Genomic DNA, 16,722 nt, shown 5'->3' on the forward strand with positions numbered 1-16,722 from the left:
ACCTCGTGGAGAATGGGTGAAGTTCCAGAGGACTGGAGGGTGGCATCAGTGGTCCCAATTTTCAAAAAGGGTAGCAGAGGGAACATGGGAAATTACAGACCAGTTAGCTTTACATCCATTGCAGGAAAAACAATGGAAAGGCTCATAATAGTGAGAGATCTAGTGATGCTAGGGAAGGGAGGCTGGCAGCCACACAACATGGCTTCTGCAAAAACAGGTCCTGCCAGACACACTTTGTGGAATGTGGTTTACGTGGATTTCAACAAGGCCTTTGACAAAATGCCCCATGATATCCTGGTGGAGGAACTGAGGAGTTTTGAGATAGACCAGTGCACTGTCCGGTGGATTAGGGCATGGTTGACTTACCGAAGGCAGAGGGTAACCATTAGCGGGGAATCATCGGGATGGCGGCCAGTGACAAGTGGGGTCCCCCAGGGCTCTGTCCTGGGGCTGATCCTGTTTAATCTTTTCATCAACGACATGGAAGAAGGGGTGAACAGTCTGCTGATCAAATTCACAGACGACACTAAAACTGGAGCAGTGGCCACAACTGAGGAGCAGGTACTCCAGATCCAAAAGGATCTGGACAGACTATGGAAGTGGGCAGGAGACAACAGGATGGCGTTCTGTGTGGATAAGTGCAAGGTCTTGCACTTGGGGCATAGAAATAGGTGTCATAAGTACAGGATAGGGGACAAGTGGCTGGAGAGCAGCACTTGTGAGAGGGACCTCGGGGTACTGGTTGACTGCAGGCTAAACTTGAGTCAGCAGTGTGATGCGGTGGTCAAGAGGGCAAACGCCACCCTTGGTTGCATAGCCAGAAGTGTGGCTTCTAGATCAAGAGAGGTATTACTACCACTCTGTATGACTCTGGTGCGCCTGCAACTGGAGTGTATTTTGTTCAGTTCTGGCCCCCTCATTACAGGAAGGATATAGCCAGGTTAGAGTCTGTGCAGCGGAGGGCCACAAGGATGGTTTCTGGATTGCAGGGAAAGCCATATGAGTTGAGACTGAGGGAACTGGGTTTCTTCAGCCTGGAGGAGAGGAGACTCAGAGCGGATCTGTTGGTGACATACAGGTATGTGAGGGGATGTCACATGGAGATGGGTAGAGACCTGTTCTCCCCTGTAGAGGAAGGCAGGACGCGCTCCAACAGAGCAAAGCTCAGGGAACCAAGGTTCAATGTGGATGCCAGGAAGTTCTTCCTGACAGTTAGGACCCCGAGGGTATGGAATGGGTTTCCACAGGAGGTGGTTGAGGCCCCATCGGTGAGGGTGTTCAAGGATAGGCTAGACATGCCACATGGTAGGCATGTCGTGAGCGGAGCCAGCTAGAGCTGGGGATCAGACTAGATGGCCCAGGAGGCCCCTTCTGACTCTCTCTGTTTCTGTGTTTCTATGAAGAGAAGCAGGGAATGTTTAGCAGATTTGCAGATGACACAAAGTTCAGTGGGATAGCTAATATCCTGGAAGAAATAAACAGAATTGAAAGTGATCTTGATAGGCTGGGGTGCTCAAAATACATTTTCTCAGAATTCAACAAGACACAGGTGACTTTGAGATGTGGATTTTGAACTGCTTCCAGCCAGAAAGTTGTGTTCTTGATGACCTGTTAGAACAAAGTGATGCTTTGGCCCCCACAATCAGTGGCTTATAATTTAAATGTTTCTTGCATGTCACAGATGGGTGAGATCTTCTGTCTTGAGCATTGTTCAATACTGAGCGTTCTCAGTGGAGGTCACTTGAATGCATTCTTTTGAATAAAGCTCCCTTGTATCTCTTTGCTTTCTATCTGTACTTTTGAATTTTACCAGAAACTTGCAAGTTTTGCTAGTGCTTCGTGAGCTATAAAATTACATTTATACCAGTTTTATTTATGGATTACATTTCTATACCACTCAAAAGCTAACACTCTCTGTGCATTTCACAAAAATAAAACCATGAAATACAACATAAGATACGATATAAAAGACAAAAAATTAAAATGTATGTAGTGGTATTTTACCACAGAAATTTAATTACCGCTGGTTTCTATATGGCGGGGCTGAAATCTTCTAATGGGTGGAATATCTGTATGCACAAAATAACACCCTTGTACGAACTCCTTTTTAATGCTGTATAAAATGTACTTTTACTCTGTCATTAGATATTGATCTCCTACTTAGGCTGTTCTGCTAAAGCTTTCTATAAGCATATTTGTTATTGTCTAATTATACTTAGTGAATTCCTGTTTCTTTAGTAATCTAAAGAAATTTTGTTCATTTTATTTCAAAATAAAAATTACATGGAAAAATTAATCCCCCAAAGCAGCAAAAGGATATAGGCCACTTCATAGGAAAATTCCTCTAGCAATACACGAAATAAGGCAATACAAAAGCAGGGCCATATGGGGTCTCTCAGATGGTCCCAGGCACTCCGTTCTCCTCGTCGTCTGCGTTTGGACGTTAAAAAGGAAGGGAAATGGGGTTCGTGGAGGGTAAGTTACATGCAAACTCCATCTGTCATTGCTGCACATCTTTACTCATCACAGGACACTTCTGTTAAGGCATCAGCCTCAACATCCCATTTCCTGGCTTTGTGGAGCCTGAGCCAAGATGAGGTAGCCTTGATCCTGGTCATGAATTGGAAGATTGGATCACTGAATATACAATGTTAGCCTTAGTAAGAAAATATCTATGTTTTTTTCTTTGTTGCATATTCTTGAACAATCCTAAATTATAAAGTTTTTTTGATACTGGTAATTGGGTAATGAAGAGGAGGGAAGTGTTCTCTTGGATAAATCAACCAAAGTAATGATGTGATTCTTTTCCTATTGCAGTTTGAAGACAAGGCTGAAGGAGTTTTCAGTAACATAGCAGAAAAACGTAAGCATTTGTTTTACTTATTTGCTCACACAGGGTCCATTTCCCCCAATCCCAGTTTTTTTCTAAGTTCTTTGTCGTGGCCTCTATGCATCACACATATGGGTGCTGCGCCTGCGCAGTGCCTAGGCCAGAAAGATTGAAAGCTAACGGTTTTTGGCGGGAAACTCCGCTCCCCCCCGCCCCTCGGTAGCATATATATATAGAGCGGAGTGTCCACCATTTTCTCCAGTCTTTTGCGACCGCCGTTCGCTGTGCCTCGTGCCTGTTTGTCTCTCGCTCGACTCAGTATTCTTCGTTACTTACTGTTTGTCTTTTTGCTCTTATTCCAAGTTATTGTTCCCTCGTTGCAGTTTATATCTCCTTTTTCTCTTTTTCTTCGTTCCTAAAAAAAACAAAACAACCAAACATATATTACTTTTCCCTCTTTCCTGTATTCTGTTTCTGCGATGGCGCAGCGAGCGGCCTTCCGCAAATGTGCGGAATGTGGGTCCAAAATGTCTCCGGCGGACCTGCATGACTTGTGCCTCCTTTGCCTAGGCGAGGGGCACAGGACTGATAAATGCCGCCATTGCCTTGCTTTTACTAAGCAAGCGTGAAAAAGTAGGGAGAACCGACTGCGGAAGCTCCTATGGGATCAAGCGCTGATGCAATCAGATCAGCCTGCAGTAAAGCCTGAGCCAGCGCATGCTCCATCTGCTAAGCGCAAGGCCGCAGCCTCGTCCGCAGCAATTCAGTGCCCAGCCTCTGCCTCGGGCATGTCCGGGCAGTGCCCTTCGCCCATGCCGCCTATATCTCAGCCGCACCCATCGGATGATGGAAATTCCCCCTCAGCAACTTCTTTCTCCCCCGCATAAACAATGGGAAAAGAGGAAGCATGGGGGATCGGATCAGTCTTCGGCCCATAAGAAGGCGAAGAAAGATAAGGCGGCCAAACCGCCTCATAAGAAGAGGCACTGGGATTTGGGTTCGACTGCTCCATTGATTCCAGCGGCAGGTTCGGTACCAACGCCATCGGTACCGATGCTTCAAGCGGCGATGCAGGTTTACCCCTCCAGGGTCCCCAGTGCAACCTGCTCCACAACAGGGCCTACCTATCCAACCACCCAAGGAGCTGCAACATGAGTCCATATCCGATGAAGAGATTCGGGACTCCCCTCCGAGGGCTCGTTCCCCGACTTCTATGCCTACGGCGAGAGCTAGAGACCGATCTCCATCACCACCATCTCAGTCCCGAATGGACGAGAGGCGGGAAGAAGGATGGTTCCAGCCTTACTACAACTACCTGTCGGGTTGGGAGGACTACCATTCTTTCGGATTCCGTCCTCACCCACGGGATCGCTCCTCGCCTTCCGCACAGGAGGATGTGCCTTCTGCTTCCCAGCGGGTTGAACGCGAACATCCCACTTCGCCAGGGACTTCCTCGTCGGAGCCATACCACCTCGGTCCCGACTCCGACTTGGATGCTGACTCCACCTCTCCTGATGGCCTCAGTACATCTCAAGGCCCATCATCGCCTGAAGAGCCTCACATATCTTTCGGTGAGCTTATGTCTAGACTTGTTCGGTTGCTAGAGATCAAGACGCAACGTCAGCCAGATCCGAGCACCAACAAGTTCTACGACATTGTCAGGGGAGAACAATCGCCAGCAATCGTCTTACCGCTTATTACGACTCTGCGGCAGGCGATGATGCAACCTTGGGACTTGCCTTCCCAAACTCAGCCTATGGTGAGGAGATACGAGTCCATGTATCAGGTCTGAGAGAGCGACATTCCTTTTTTACTTCACCACCCTAAGCCGAACTCTGTGGTGGTCAAATCATCCCAGGGCAGGGAAGCTAGAGGCCATATTGCCCCCAGAGACAAGGAGGGTTGCAAGTTTGATACTCTGGTGTGCAGAGTCTATGCGGCTGCAGGACTCGGGCTTCGCATGTCCAACTATGAAGCCACCCTGGCCAGGTATCAATTCTTTATTACGCAGAGGCTGAATAATATCGTCACTCCCCTGCCTGAACAGCAACGGGATCTTGCCAGAACCTTCATTAAGGAGGGGATGTAAGTTGCCATTCAACAACTGTCCACAGCACACCACCATGTGGGTACGGACTCGAGAGCTCTTGTGGGGCTGTCTCACTGAGAAGGCATGCCTGGTTGCGAAACTGCAACTTCCCTGATGAAATGAAGTGGCAAATAGAGGAAATGCCCTTTGACGGCTCCGGGCTTTTTCACTCCTGCACCGATCACAAACTAAAGTCCATCCATGAATCCCGGATGACGGCTAAATGCATGGAATTGCCCGGACAGCTGAAACTTAAGTGGTCATGGTCGCATCCGTCCTACTGCTACCAGCTGCCGCAGCGACAGTACCAGCAAAGGCCGCAACGCAGAAGGCAACAACCTCATCAGCGTTTTCCGCAAAACCGTTGATGTTTCAATACCGAAAAGCATCAACGCTGATGGGACGGGCGAACCTCTCCTCCACCTCCATACCCACCCTTACCCCTCCCCTTTGGGGAACGGCTACAAGGCCGACTCCCCATTTGGGAGTCCATTACATCTGATCGGTGGGTCCTGTCGATCATTCAACTTGGATACAGAATAGAATTCGATACCGTTCCTCCGTCTAACCCGATTCGATTTACACCGCACTCCCCAGTGCTAGTGAAAGAAGTGCAACAACTGCTTTGTAAGGGGGCAATTCGACGGATCTCCAGCTCTGAAGGTCTTCACTGATTCTATTCCAGATATTTTACAGTTCCGAAACGGGACGGTGGCCTTCGTCCAATCTTGGATCTCCGAAATATCAACAAGTTTATCAAACCAAAGAAATTTCAGATGACTACCCTTCAAAATATCCTTCCACTGCTGAGGAGAGAGGATTGGTTCACCTCCCTTGACTTAAAAGATGCCTATTTTCATATTTTGAATCATCCAAATCATAGGCGTCTTCTGCGTTTCACCATCGGAACTGACATTTACGAGTTTAGTGTCCTTCCGTTTGGCTTGGCCATGGCTCCGAGGGTCTTCACAAAATGTATGGCACCAGTCTGTGCTCACCTTTGTCTTCAGGGCATCCAAGTCTACCCTTACCTGGATGACTGGTTTATAGAGTCACAGACATGCGAAACCCTACTGTCAGCTGTTTAGACTGCTTGCATACTGTTGGACAATCTTGGACTCTGCATTAATAGTGAAAAATCATCCCTTGTCCCTACACAGGTGATAGACTTCATCGGAGCTCGCCTCGACTCCACGGTAGTGAGGGCGTTCCTCCCTCAAGCCCGTCAGGACAGCCTCCGTGTCTGCATCTCTCGGATTCGACAAAACTACGTAGTGACAGTGCTCTCAATACAAAGACTTTTGGGTCACATGGCCGCCACAGTCGCCATTGTCCCGCATGCCAGGTTGAAGTTCCGTCCTCTTCAACTCTGGTTCAACAAGAACTTTCGTCCACAAAGAGATTCATCCAGCAAACTACTTCATGTACCCCACGCTGTTTTACGAACATTGACTTGGTGGATATCCCCGGCCAATTTAAACGTGGGGATCCCCTTCATCACCCCTCACCCGACGATGACTCTATACACCGATGCTTCACTGGTCAGGTGGGGTGCGGTATGCGCAGGGCTTCGATCCCAGGGCATGTGGAACTGCCAACAATCGTTGAGCCACATAAATTACCTTGTGCTACTAGCGATTTTCAAGGCACTCCGGTCCTTCGAAGAAGCTCTTCGCCACCAAGTGATACAAATCACGTCCGACAGCATAGTGGCGGTATTCTATATCAACAAACAGGGCGGAACAAAGTCCACTGCTCTAGCCCGCCTATCCATGGACATTTGGGACTGGTGTATCCCGAGAGGTATAACCCTTTTGGCGGTCCATCTGGCCGGGACCGACAATGAAGAGGCAGACACCCTGAGCAGACACATGTTGATCACCCATGAATGGGAACTGAATCACCATGTCTGCATTCAATTGTTCCAACTGTGAAGACATTCGGACATAGACCTGTTTGCTACCCACAGAAACAAGGTGTGCAAAAGATTCTGCTCCAGGGCAGGAATAGGACCAGGATCGATGGGGGATGCCCTTATGATCTCATGGACAAATCTCAGGTTTTACGCATTCCCACCTATTCCTCTACTGACCAAAGTCGTCTCGAAGATCGTGCATGACGATGCCACAGGAAAACTCATAGCACCTTGGTGGCCCCGTCAAGCATGGTTCTCCACTCTCCTTCAGATCTCAGACGGCAATTTCCTTCGTCTTCCAACCACACAAGATCTCCTAACTCAGCAAAACGGCGCTGTCCGTCATCCGGACTTGTCATTGAACCGCTCTCCGTGGAGGATTCATTGATCCGAGAGACTGTTTCGGGACAGAGATCTACTTAGGTCACTCGGTACCTCAACTCATGACTAGTCTGACCCCCTCACTGACTTGGTACCAACGGGAATGTTGTAGGGACCGAGTTCCCTCGATCCGGACGTTGTAAGGATTCTCGAGTCTGCACTAAAGCCATCAACTCGAAAGTCCTACGCAGCGAAGTGGCACCGCTTTTCGTCCTTTGCAGAATCTAGCTCGCTTAACCCAGTTACGGCGTCGGTTGAGCATATTCTTCAGTTTCTGCTCCACCTGCACCGCTCGGGACTGAAACCTTCCTCAATTAAGGTTTATGCAGCTGCAGTGTCGCATTATAGAGGTACAGTACAAGGATTGTCAGTGTTTTCGCAGCCACTTACTCGGAAATTTCTTAAAGGACTGCAGAATCTCCATCCGTCTATTCGGCCGGTTATGCCGACATGGAGCCTATCGGTTGTCCTTCAGGTGCTTATGAAACCACTGTTTGAGCCCTTAGCCACTGTCGATATGTGACTCATTTTGTGGAAAACGGCCTTTCTTGTTGCTTTTACTTCAGGTCGTAGAGCCAGTGAGCTTTGTGCTCTTCGAATTGATCCACCTTACTTAAACTTCCATAAGGAAAAGGTGGTCCTGAGGATGGATCCGACTTTTTTACCTAAAGTTGTCACACCATTTCACCTGAACCAAGAAATTGTGCTACCTGCTTTCTTTCCGTTGCCATCAAACCTGATCGAGAGGTCCTTGCATACCTTGGATATTCAACGATACTTAGCTTTTTATAGATTGCGTACGGAATCTCTTCGACGCTTCAATAGGCTTTTTGTAAAGTATTCTGAGCGGGACCAAGGATCACCTGTTTCGTCTCAGAGGCTGTTAAAACGGATCGTTCAAACCATTTCGTTGGCGTACCAACTTTCAAGGATGGACTTACCTGTTGTTCCAGGGGGCCATTCCACTAGAGTGGTGTCGGCTTCCTCCGCGTTTGCTGCGGGTGCCCCGATCCAGGATGTCTGTAAGGCAGCAACTTGGGCTACGCCTTGTACTTTCGCGAAGCACTACCGCCTTGACGTGCGTGCCAGACGAGACTGCTCCTTCGGGAGGGCTGTTCTTTTTGCCGTTCTTCAATAGCGACACCGCCCACCACCGTTTCTGGTAAGCTTGCTACTCACCCATATGTGTGATGCACAGAGGCCACGATGAAGAAAAGCAGGTTGCTTACCTGTAACTGATGTTCTTCGAGTGGCCATCTGTGCAGTCACACAACCCACCCGCCGGCCCTGCTCGGTGTCGGTGAGTGGTTTAGTCTTCGGTACCATATAATACTGCTTCGGTACCTCATATTTTTATGGCATCGGTACCAGAAGAGGATACAACGGTACCTAATAGGTTGTTATACCATCTTCCTCCGTGAGGTGGCGAACGTTCGGTCTCCCAAGACTGGAGAAAATGGCGGACACTCCGCTCTATATATATGCTACCGAGGGAGCGGGGAGCAGAGTTTCCCGCCAAAAACCGTTAGCTTTCAATCTTTCCGGCCTAGGCACTGTGCAGGCGCAGCACCCGTATGTGTGAATACACAGATGGCCACTCGAAGAACATCAGTTACAGGTAAGCAACCTGCTTTTACCATCCTTGTCCCCATGTTAAAAGATGGCAGAATCCTAGTTCCAGATGGCTCAAGATAGTGAGTCCATGGACCTACTACTGGGAAGTCAGAAACCTTCACAGTTTGTTAACCAGCCTAAAAGTTCCCTCCTAATTCAGTCTAGTAGACAGTAACCTAGTTCACATGTAATGGCAATTCATGGGTTGGTTAACCTTTAATGTGTGGGGGCTGTGCCTCTGGTTTCCCATTGCCTCTGGTTTCTCAGACAACAAATGCTGGGTTCAGACTCTGGCTTGTTGTTGCATTTATTGATGGTGGGAATGTGGTACTAATTTAATAGCAAAGTAATGGAACTTGGGCTCCTTTGAAGAACTTGATGGCAGTATATTCAGGAGAGAGAGAGAGAGAAAAGCAGATGCTTCAGCAGACAGTGCAAAATTGCTATAGGACATAGAAATTAGGTACCCAGCATATATGTGGATATTTTGAATGTATTCAAACTTCTATTTGCCTCCAGATTCCAAATTGGGTGATTTCTGAAGGCATCTGATTCTGCTCTCCTCTCCAGGCGGTGACCTCGTCCATAAAGAAATGTCTGAGAAAACGGTCCACAATCTAACCCCTGCTTTCGACAGCATACCCTACAGAATGCAGAACCGAACAGGATCTACAAATTCTTTGCTGGATGATAGTGATTACTTCCTGAACTCTGGGGATCTTACAGGAATTCCAGTTGTTGGGAGTGACAACGAGGATGAACAGCCCTTTGCTCCAAAGGATGGTCTGCCTTCTGCCATTCGCCCCGAGGATACCCGGGGAGAGGTGCGGAGGGTTCGGGATCATGCAGTGGACAATGAGAAAGACACACAGATGCAAAATGTGATCCAGAAGGATCTCTCTCCGCCTTTTGACAAAGGATCCTCTGTATTTAAGTCCATTCGGAAAGATTTTAGCATAACCAGAGATGATGGTAAAGAGACCTTTTTGACAAAGGAGAAAGCCAGAGACGGACCTTTTCAGGAGCGTGACAAACGCTTGGAAAAAATACCCAAGGAGTTGGATTCCAGATTGAAAAGTAGCTTCCTCGATAAATCAGGTAATGCTTTGTTTCCTAAGACTAGGCAGAGAGAAAACTGGTGGGTTTGATCAGTTCCTGCCTGTTTCAGTGATGTTTATGCAGGGACTTTCCAGTGATGGTGTTCTGAGGGTCAAATCCAAGGGTCTGTCTCTCACTCTGCGCAGTCTCCTGCCTGAACAGCTGTTACCTTTTGCTCATGATGGGGCTTCTTTGGCAGACGTACTCCATTTCATGCAACTTTCAAACACTGAAAAGCAAATGGCATGAGCCATCAAGCACTGCTGCTTTCATTTCAAAGAGCCCGTACAAGCCTCACTGAAGTGAGCGGAGGATGCTCAATGTGACAGTTGGTGCTTGTCCAAAATGGGCAAACTCCTCAGAAGAAGGTCATGTACCTTGTACAGGAGATTCATTAATTCATATAGGTTTTAGGAAATGTATTTCCAAAGCATTGCTGACTTAATCTATGTTCTCCTCAGTTCCTAATCAAGTAGAAGATACATTGCGGACACAGTTAGCACCACAAACTCCAGAAACAAACTTCAGGGTAAGTTATGGGCATGGCATTTATGTTCTTTTAATTGCACATCAAGGTGTATACTTTGGAGTAGATTGTTGTAGAGCTCTTGTTTTGCTGTTGACAACTCCTGGTGATCATTGGTCAAGCTGCCCTGCTGTCATAGGATAATGGAACAAGTAGAAGCTGGCATTGCCTGAACTGGTCTGATCTTACAGAGGAGCATGGAGAGCACTGGCGAAAGGACCTGGAAAAGGGTAAAGAAGCAAGTGCCGGGGGAGGTGGGTAGTGTTCCTAGGACTGCAGAGGTGGAAGATAGGACTGATTCAGATTAAATTAGAGTGCAATTCTGTGCGTCTTTAGACAGCTTGCTGGTGCTTGTAGGCCTTTTCTCTGTCTAAAGGTGCATAGAATTGTGCCTTGATTTATTTTGTTTCTATAATATATAATCTACCCTTCACTCAGGGTGGTATACATAACTTTAAAAACAAACAAAAATAAATTCAATATAAACACAATTCAAGACAAATTGAAGCAGTAACAACCAGCAAACTAAACAGAATCATAGTTATCAAGTCTGTTTAAAAATAAATTGAATTGTAAATGCTAAAATATTAAAATGCTTGGGCAGCAAGGAACGTTTAACTTGGTGGCAAAAAGAAACAAGGAAAGCATTGGAGGGAGAAGAAAATCTGGGAAAATGAAATAGAGCTTTATCCAGCAAGGTATGAAATAGACCTAGAACGTTTTAAAATGTATACCACTTCCCCCCTGCCCTTTTAACTTTATCAGAGGCAGCTTTGATGCTTCATAGATGAAATGTCTCTTTCTAAAGAGATGCCTTAACTACTGAGAGATGGAAATTGATGAAATAAGCCAGACAACCCAATCAGCTCTAGGTGTTTTGGACAACAGCTCCCACAGTCCCCCGTGCTTTGATCATCCTGCCTGGGGCTGAGTTGTCATCTATTATGTCTGATGGGAACCAGGTTGTCTGCTTCTGAAATAAGGCTTTATCTTTTGATTTTCTACTTGAAGCATGTTAGAAAATACCTAAGGAGTGTACGACCACATTCTGTGTTTTGGAGAAACTGTCTTCTGAATATGTATGCTAGTTAAATTATTTCTTGTTCCTGTGTGTTAGGAGTCTAGCTACTTGTTTGCTAATAAGGAATCTGTTGGTCAAGAACTAGGGAATTCATATGCGCCAAATATTAGAATCAAGGAAGAACCTTTGGACAATGACTATGACAAAGCTATGGCACCTCAGCAAGGGCTGCTGAACAAAATTAAGGATGAACCAGATAATACTGAGGTAAGATGGACATAAACTGCCTAGCCTTGTCCTGCATCCATTCAGCATTGGCTGTATGGTGTGTTAAAGCTGTATGGTGAAGAGGAAGAGGCATAGTGGGGATAAGGTTGCACCTCTCCTTTAGGCTTTTTTATTATTATACTGTTGTTGCATTGTGGGTCCCTCATTGCACTTTTCCATTTGGTGCACATGTATGTGGGCAAAAGCCAAAAGTTGGAAGGGAGTATAATCGGCCCTTTCACCAGACATGGCGAATAGCATCCCATGAGACAGGGGAAGGGGCCACTCATGGCATCCAGTGCTGTGCAGGCTTTCTAAGTCTGAAACTTTGAGCTTGCTCATTGCCCTGGAATTATGCTGTGAATATCTGACATGGTCCATGGTCTAAGATGAGTTGAGTATCACTGATGGAATTTCACCTGTGGCTGTTGCTTTCAGGAATATGGTCAGCAGCCAAAAACTCAGGAAGGTGAACTGAAGATCAGCGCTGTGTTTTCAGTCAGTGGCAGCCCTCTTGGTAAGGAGCAGGGTTTGGGGTGGGTGAGAATGGCAGAGCCACTTGTATTGGGAAGGGTGGCATACTTCCTCCTCTGCTTTTCACTTGGCACTTAGGTATGTGCCAAAAAGATACATTCTTCGTTGTGGTCTCTGCATCACACATGTGGGCTTCGCTGTACAGCGCAAGGCCTAGGTCGGAGAGAAACTTCCATAGCAAAGCATCAGAAAGTGGGCAGGAGTCCCCCTGCCTCTTCTGGGTCCCAGGATAAGGGGGGGCACTCACCAGCTTCCTCAGTTTCTTTCCGATTGCGCTAGTACATGGTTAAAATAGAAGTGCGTTAAAAAATACCTGGGGGAAATTAAAAGATAATACTTTGCTTGGCATAGAAACAACAGTAATGTTGACACCAGGTACACTTGTCTGAGGAGGAAATGCTGAACTCTTTCCACCCAACTTTCAGATGAAAGAGAGCCTCCAGATGTCACATCAATAGCATTATTTTCTTCTCTCTTTTTGGCAAGCTCCACAGCTGACTTCAGGGTTCCCACCAAATGCACCATCTTCTGGCATGAACAAACTGCTTCCTTCCGTCCCAAGTGCAGCCGTTCGAGTTTCCTGTTCAGGATGTAAGAAAATCCTGCAGAAGGGGCAAACAGCCTATCAGCGGAAAGGCTCCACTCAGCTCTTCTGTTCTACACTGTGCCTCACAGGATATACTGTACCAGCCACCCGGCCACCAACTTCTACCAAGAAAACCTGTTCCAGCTGCTCTAAGTAAGGACAGTGGCTTTGAATTTGCTCTGTTAGATTAAGAAAATGAAGACAAATGTCTTCAGAAGTGTCCTAGGTCAAATTGGTCTAGTTGTGGTATGGAAGTCAAAATTGCTATCAGCTGTTTTATTTTTTTTTCTTCATTTTTAGACCCTGTTATCATTGGTATTGGTAATTTTGTTGTTGGTTTTTTTCCCTCTGATTGTATGCATTTTGATTTTTTGGTTGTGGAAGATGCAGAATGAATTAATATTGCTACCCTGAGGCTCTGGGCAGGTAGCAGTGGGTTAATTAAAACTATTGACCACTAAATGCCTGTTCATTTATAAATATAACTTACTGTGGCTTATAAATTAATGTGGCAGACCTCCAGAAAAAGAGCTTCATGTAACTGGGACAGGGGCCAGTCTGTTAGGGTAGAACTGTTCCATGAACTTCACTGGGAAGGCCAACAAGATCTGTGTTACAAACATCAGCTTTAAGAGTCCTCTGCCTTTATCTCCATGAACTTGTCCATTGCTACAATCCCAGGCATGCTTGCTTGGGAGTAAGCAACATTGAACTAAAGTGAGACTTTCTGATGAAAAGAAATGTAAAATTGAACCTGCCCAAATGCAACTAAGACCCAACAAATGCGAATTGTTTGAAGGCACAAGTCAGTGATTAAGAGGAGTTGAGAAACAATGGGCAGTGCTTGCCTATAAATGGCTTGAGACCACCTGGTCAAACCTTGCAAGACAAAATGCTTGCAAATGAGAGGGCTACTGCAGGGATAGGCAGTCTTATCTGCACTGCTGGCAAGCATAAGGATAACATTTGATTTTTTCCCCCTTCTTTTGTCCTTGCACCGGTTTTGTTATTTGGAAACAGGGAGGTATTTGTTATTTTAAACCACCTCAGGAATCTAAAAATACTTGAAACAAGTAATAGTACTTTGACATTTGCCCTCTTGGTAAATTTGAAGATGAGCATTGATGTTGTATTCCTAGGATCGCTTACCAAGCATTTCGAGCAGGGGCAGGCAACCTGGTACCTTTTGATATTGGACTACAAAAGTCCCAGTGAAAATGGCTATTGGTCAAGAATTTTGGAAGTGGAAGTCTAATGCATATGGAAGGTAGAAGCTTGCCTTGATCCAGATCTTTTCCTGTTTGCACTCTTCACTTTGATTCTGGGATGAAGCTGCCCACAGGCCAGATTCTGTGGGAAGGTCGCATTTTCAGCGCCAATTGCACACCTATTGTAAAGTGACTTGTATATTGTAGAGAACCTGTTTGTTCCATGGAAGGTGTTGCTTTGTGACTGCAAACGCTGAAACGTTGGTTCTCTCTCTTTAGGGACATTTTGAATCCAAAGGATGTGATTACTGCCCAGTTTGATAATACAAACTCCAGCAAGGATTTCTGCAGCCAGTCGTGTCTTTCCATGTATGAGCTGAAAAGGAAGCCTGTTGTTACCATCCACACGAACAGTATTTCCACCAAGTGCAGCATGTGCCAGAAGAATGCGGTGGTAAGCAAATGCACAACAATTGCTTGTTCTGGATGTCGAGCCCAGGTGGCTGGGGTGGGCATCTCTGGGTTCGGGAGGCTCCATATTCGGTTAGCCATGAAGTTCCTCTTATTGCTTTGGTCATATCACTAAAGGCGCAGTCTCTTTGCGTTATTGCTGCTGATTGAGAAACAAGATATAAATGAAGTTAAGAAAGAATTGATCCTAAATCTGATAATGGCAGCTAGGTTAGTAATGGTTAAATACAGGAAACAGAAATGGGTTATATAAAGGAATGAACGGTATAATGAAATATGGAATATGATTGTTAATGATAAATTGACAACAGAAATAAAAATCAAAAAGGGGGTAATAAAAGTAAATATAATGAAATATGGGAAGGTTTTGTAAAAGCAGTACTGATGGAAGGGAAAGGCTGTAAGCCTAATCAAGAATATATGATTTCTGGAGGGGATATGGGTATAACTAAAGTATATTATATATTGTTAATTGTTATATTATATGAACTAAAATAGAGATATAAACTGGTCTCCTGGGGAGTGGGCACACGATGTTTTTTTGTATGTGTTGTGCTCGTTTTAGTTATCAGTTGGGTTGTAGAGGTTAATATTTTATTTATTTATTAAAAACATTTTTATGCTGCCCCATTCGCCGAAGCCTCGGGGCGGCTTACAACAATAAGTTAAAAAATAATTATGATATTAAATTAAAAAATATAAACATTAGGTTAAAAATACGAATATTATTGATATATTTTGATATATACTGTATCTCAACTGTTTATGTTCTGTTCTGTTAAAAAAAATAAAAGGGGGGAAAAACTAAAGGTGCAGTCTTGTGCATCTTGGTTCTATACCTTAGCATTTCCCAGCCAGCATGGCAGACTGGGGAATGCAGTTGTCGTAAGACTTTTTTCTGCGCCTGATGCCTGCTCAGGTTTCTGAGTTAGTTTCTAAGAGGCAGACCGTAAGGCCCTTTGAACATTTCTAGGTGCTAAAGAATTGATGACAGTTGTTTGTTGTTGTGTGCCATCAAGTCATCTCTGACTTAAGTTACCCTGTGAATGAAAGCCTTTCAGAATGTCCTGACCAGGACAGTGCCATTCAACTCTTCCAAGTTTGAGGCTGTGGCTTCCTTTATAGATTCAGTCCATCTCCTGTTTGTTCTCCCTTTCATCTTCTGCCTTCAGCTTTCCCTAACACGATTGTCCTCTTGAGTAAGTCTTGCTTTTTCATGATGTGCCTGAGCTATGACAGCCATTGTACCCAGCATGAAGTTCATTCCATTCTGAGGAGCTTATTAGAAATTGGGTTGGGGAGAATGCAGTTTGTTTGGCTGCATTCATTTTTGTAAGCAAACATGTTGCAACGTGTCTTTGCCTGTGAAGATGGCACTTCAGTCCCTTACAAGAAAAATCAAGGGTTTTGGAAGCCTGAGAAAGGGCAGAAGAGCAACGGTGCAAACACAGGGTGGTTTTGTTTCAATAATTGCCTCCAGTTGATGCCCTGTAAAAAGTGATTCACAATCTGTGACGGATATTAGCTCAATCTCTCTGGAAGGATCTGAAGCCTGGATCCAGATCCTTCACCACATGTCTATTTTACCTTAGTTTAATTAGAAATGCACAACATATTTTAAAAAGGAGGTGCTGTCAAAGGAAAGAAGTTCAACTTCTGCTTGGATTTTTCTCCCGTCTCTTTCTCTTCACATCGTTGTTGTTGTTGTTGTGTTGTTGTATCTGTCTTCATGCAGTTCAAGCTACTTGGGGCCAGTATTTTGCAGTGGTTCTGCTCCTATCTGGTTGGGTGCTCCCAGGAGATGTTCCTGGGGGGCTGCTGCTCAGTCCATCGGCCTGTAGGAAGTTCTCATGACTCTGCTTTGTTCCATATATTTTGATGCCATTGGGAGAAGTCATCTGGAGGTTTGGATGATGATAATTGAGCTCTGCCTTTTTTGTTAATGGGTTCTGAGGCAACTGAATTGGTCCTGGATTAAGGCTTGCACATAGTGAAGAACTGGATGGTGGATTAACAAGTTAGGCCCAGTCCAGAGACCAAGGTACAGCCAGGTACTAAAATTAACTAATCTGGGCTTAGGGTAAAACTCTCTCTGCAGGACCAGGTTAGGAGTGGGGATGCTTCTGGACCCAGCATTGCTCCTGGAGGGTGAGTTGGTGAGGCACATCTTTGCCCAGCTTGA

General features: G+C 45.6%; 1 protein-coding gene across 5 annotated transcripts in view; it reads left to right on the forward strand.

Moving 5' to 3' along the window:
- The window catches only part of ZMYM4 (zinc finger MYM-type containing 4), a 63,807-nt gene that overhangs the window by 20,684 nt on the left and 26,401 nt on the right, over nt 1-16,722 (forward strand). For 4 of the 5 annotated variants that reach the window (XR_006414192.1, XM_044424797.1, XM_044424800.1 and 1 more), the window contains exons 2-8: nt 2,818-2,863; nt 9,400-9,927; nt 10,389-10,456; nt 11,571-11,741; nt 12,180-12,258; nt 12,762-13,014; nt 14,349-14,523. Coding sequence is in view for 4 of the 5 variants with exons in the window: in XM_044424797.1 (XP_044280732.1) it covers nt 2,818-2,863; nt 9,400-9,927; nt 10,389-10,456; nt 11,571-11,741; nt 12,180-12,258; nt 12,762-13,014; nt 14,349-14,523 (1,320 nt within the window). In the remaining variant the exon portion in view is untranslated. Of the gene's footprint in view, nt 1-2,817; nt 2,864-9,348; nt 9,928-10,388; nt 10,457-11,570; nt 11,742-12,179; nt 12,259-12,761; nt 13,015-14,348; nt 14,524-16,722 lie in introns of all 5 variants that reach the window. The other variant, XM_044424798.1, reaches the window with a different exon arrangement.

The sequence above is a fragment of the Varanus komodoensis genome, unplaced genomic scaffold, assembly GCF_004798865.1.
Source record: "Varanus komodoensis strain SLA01 unplaced genomic scaffold, ASM479886v1 scaffold15, whole genome shotgun sequence".
Classification (NCBI taxonomy): domain Eukaryota; kingdom Metazoa; phylum Chordata; class Lepidosauria; order Squamata; family Varanidae; genus Varanus; species Varanus komodoensis.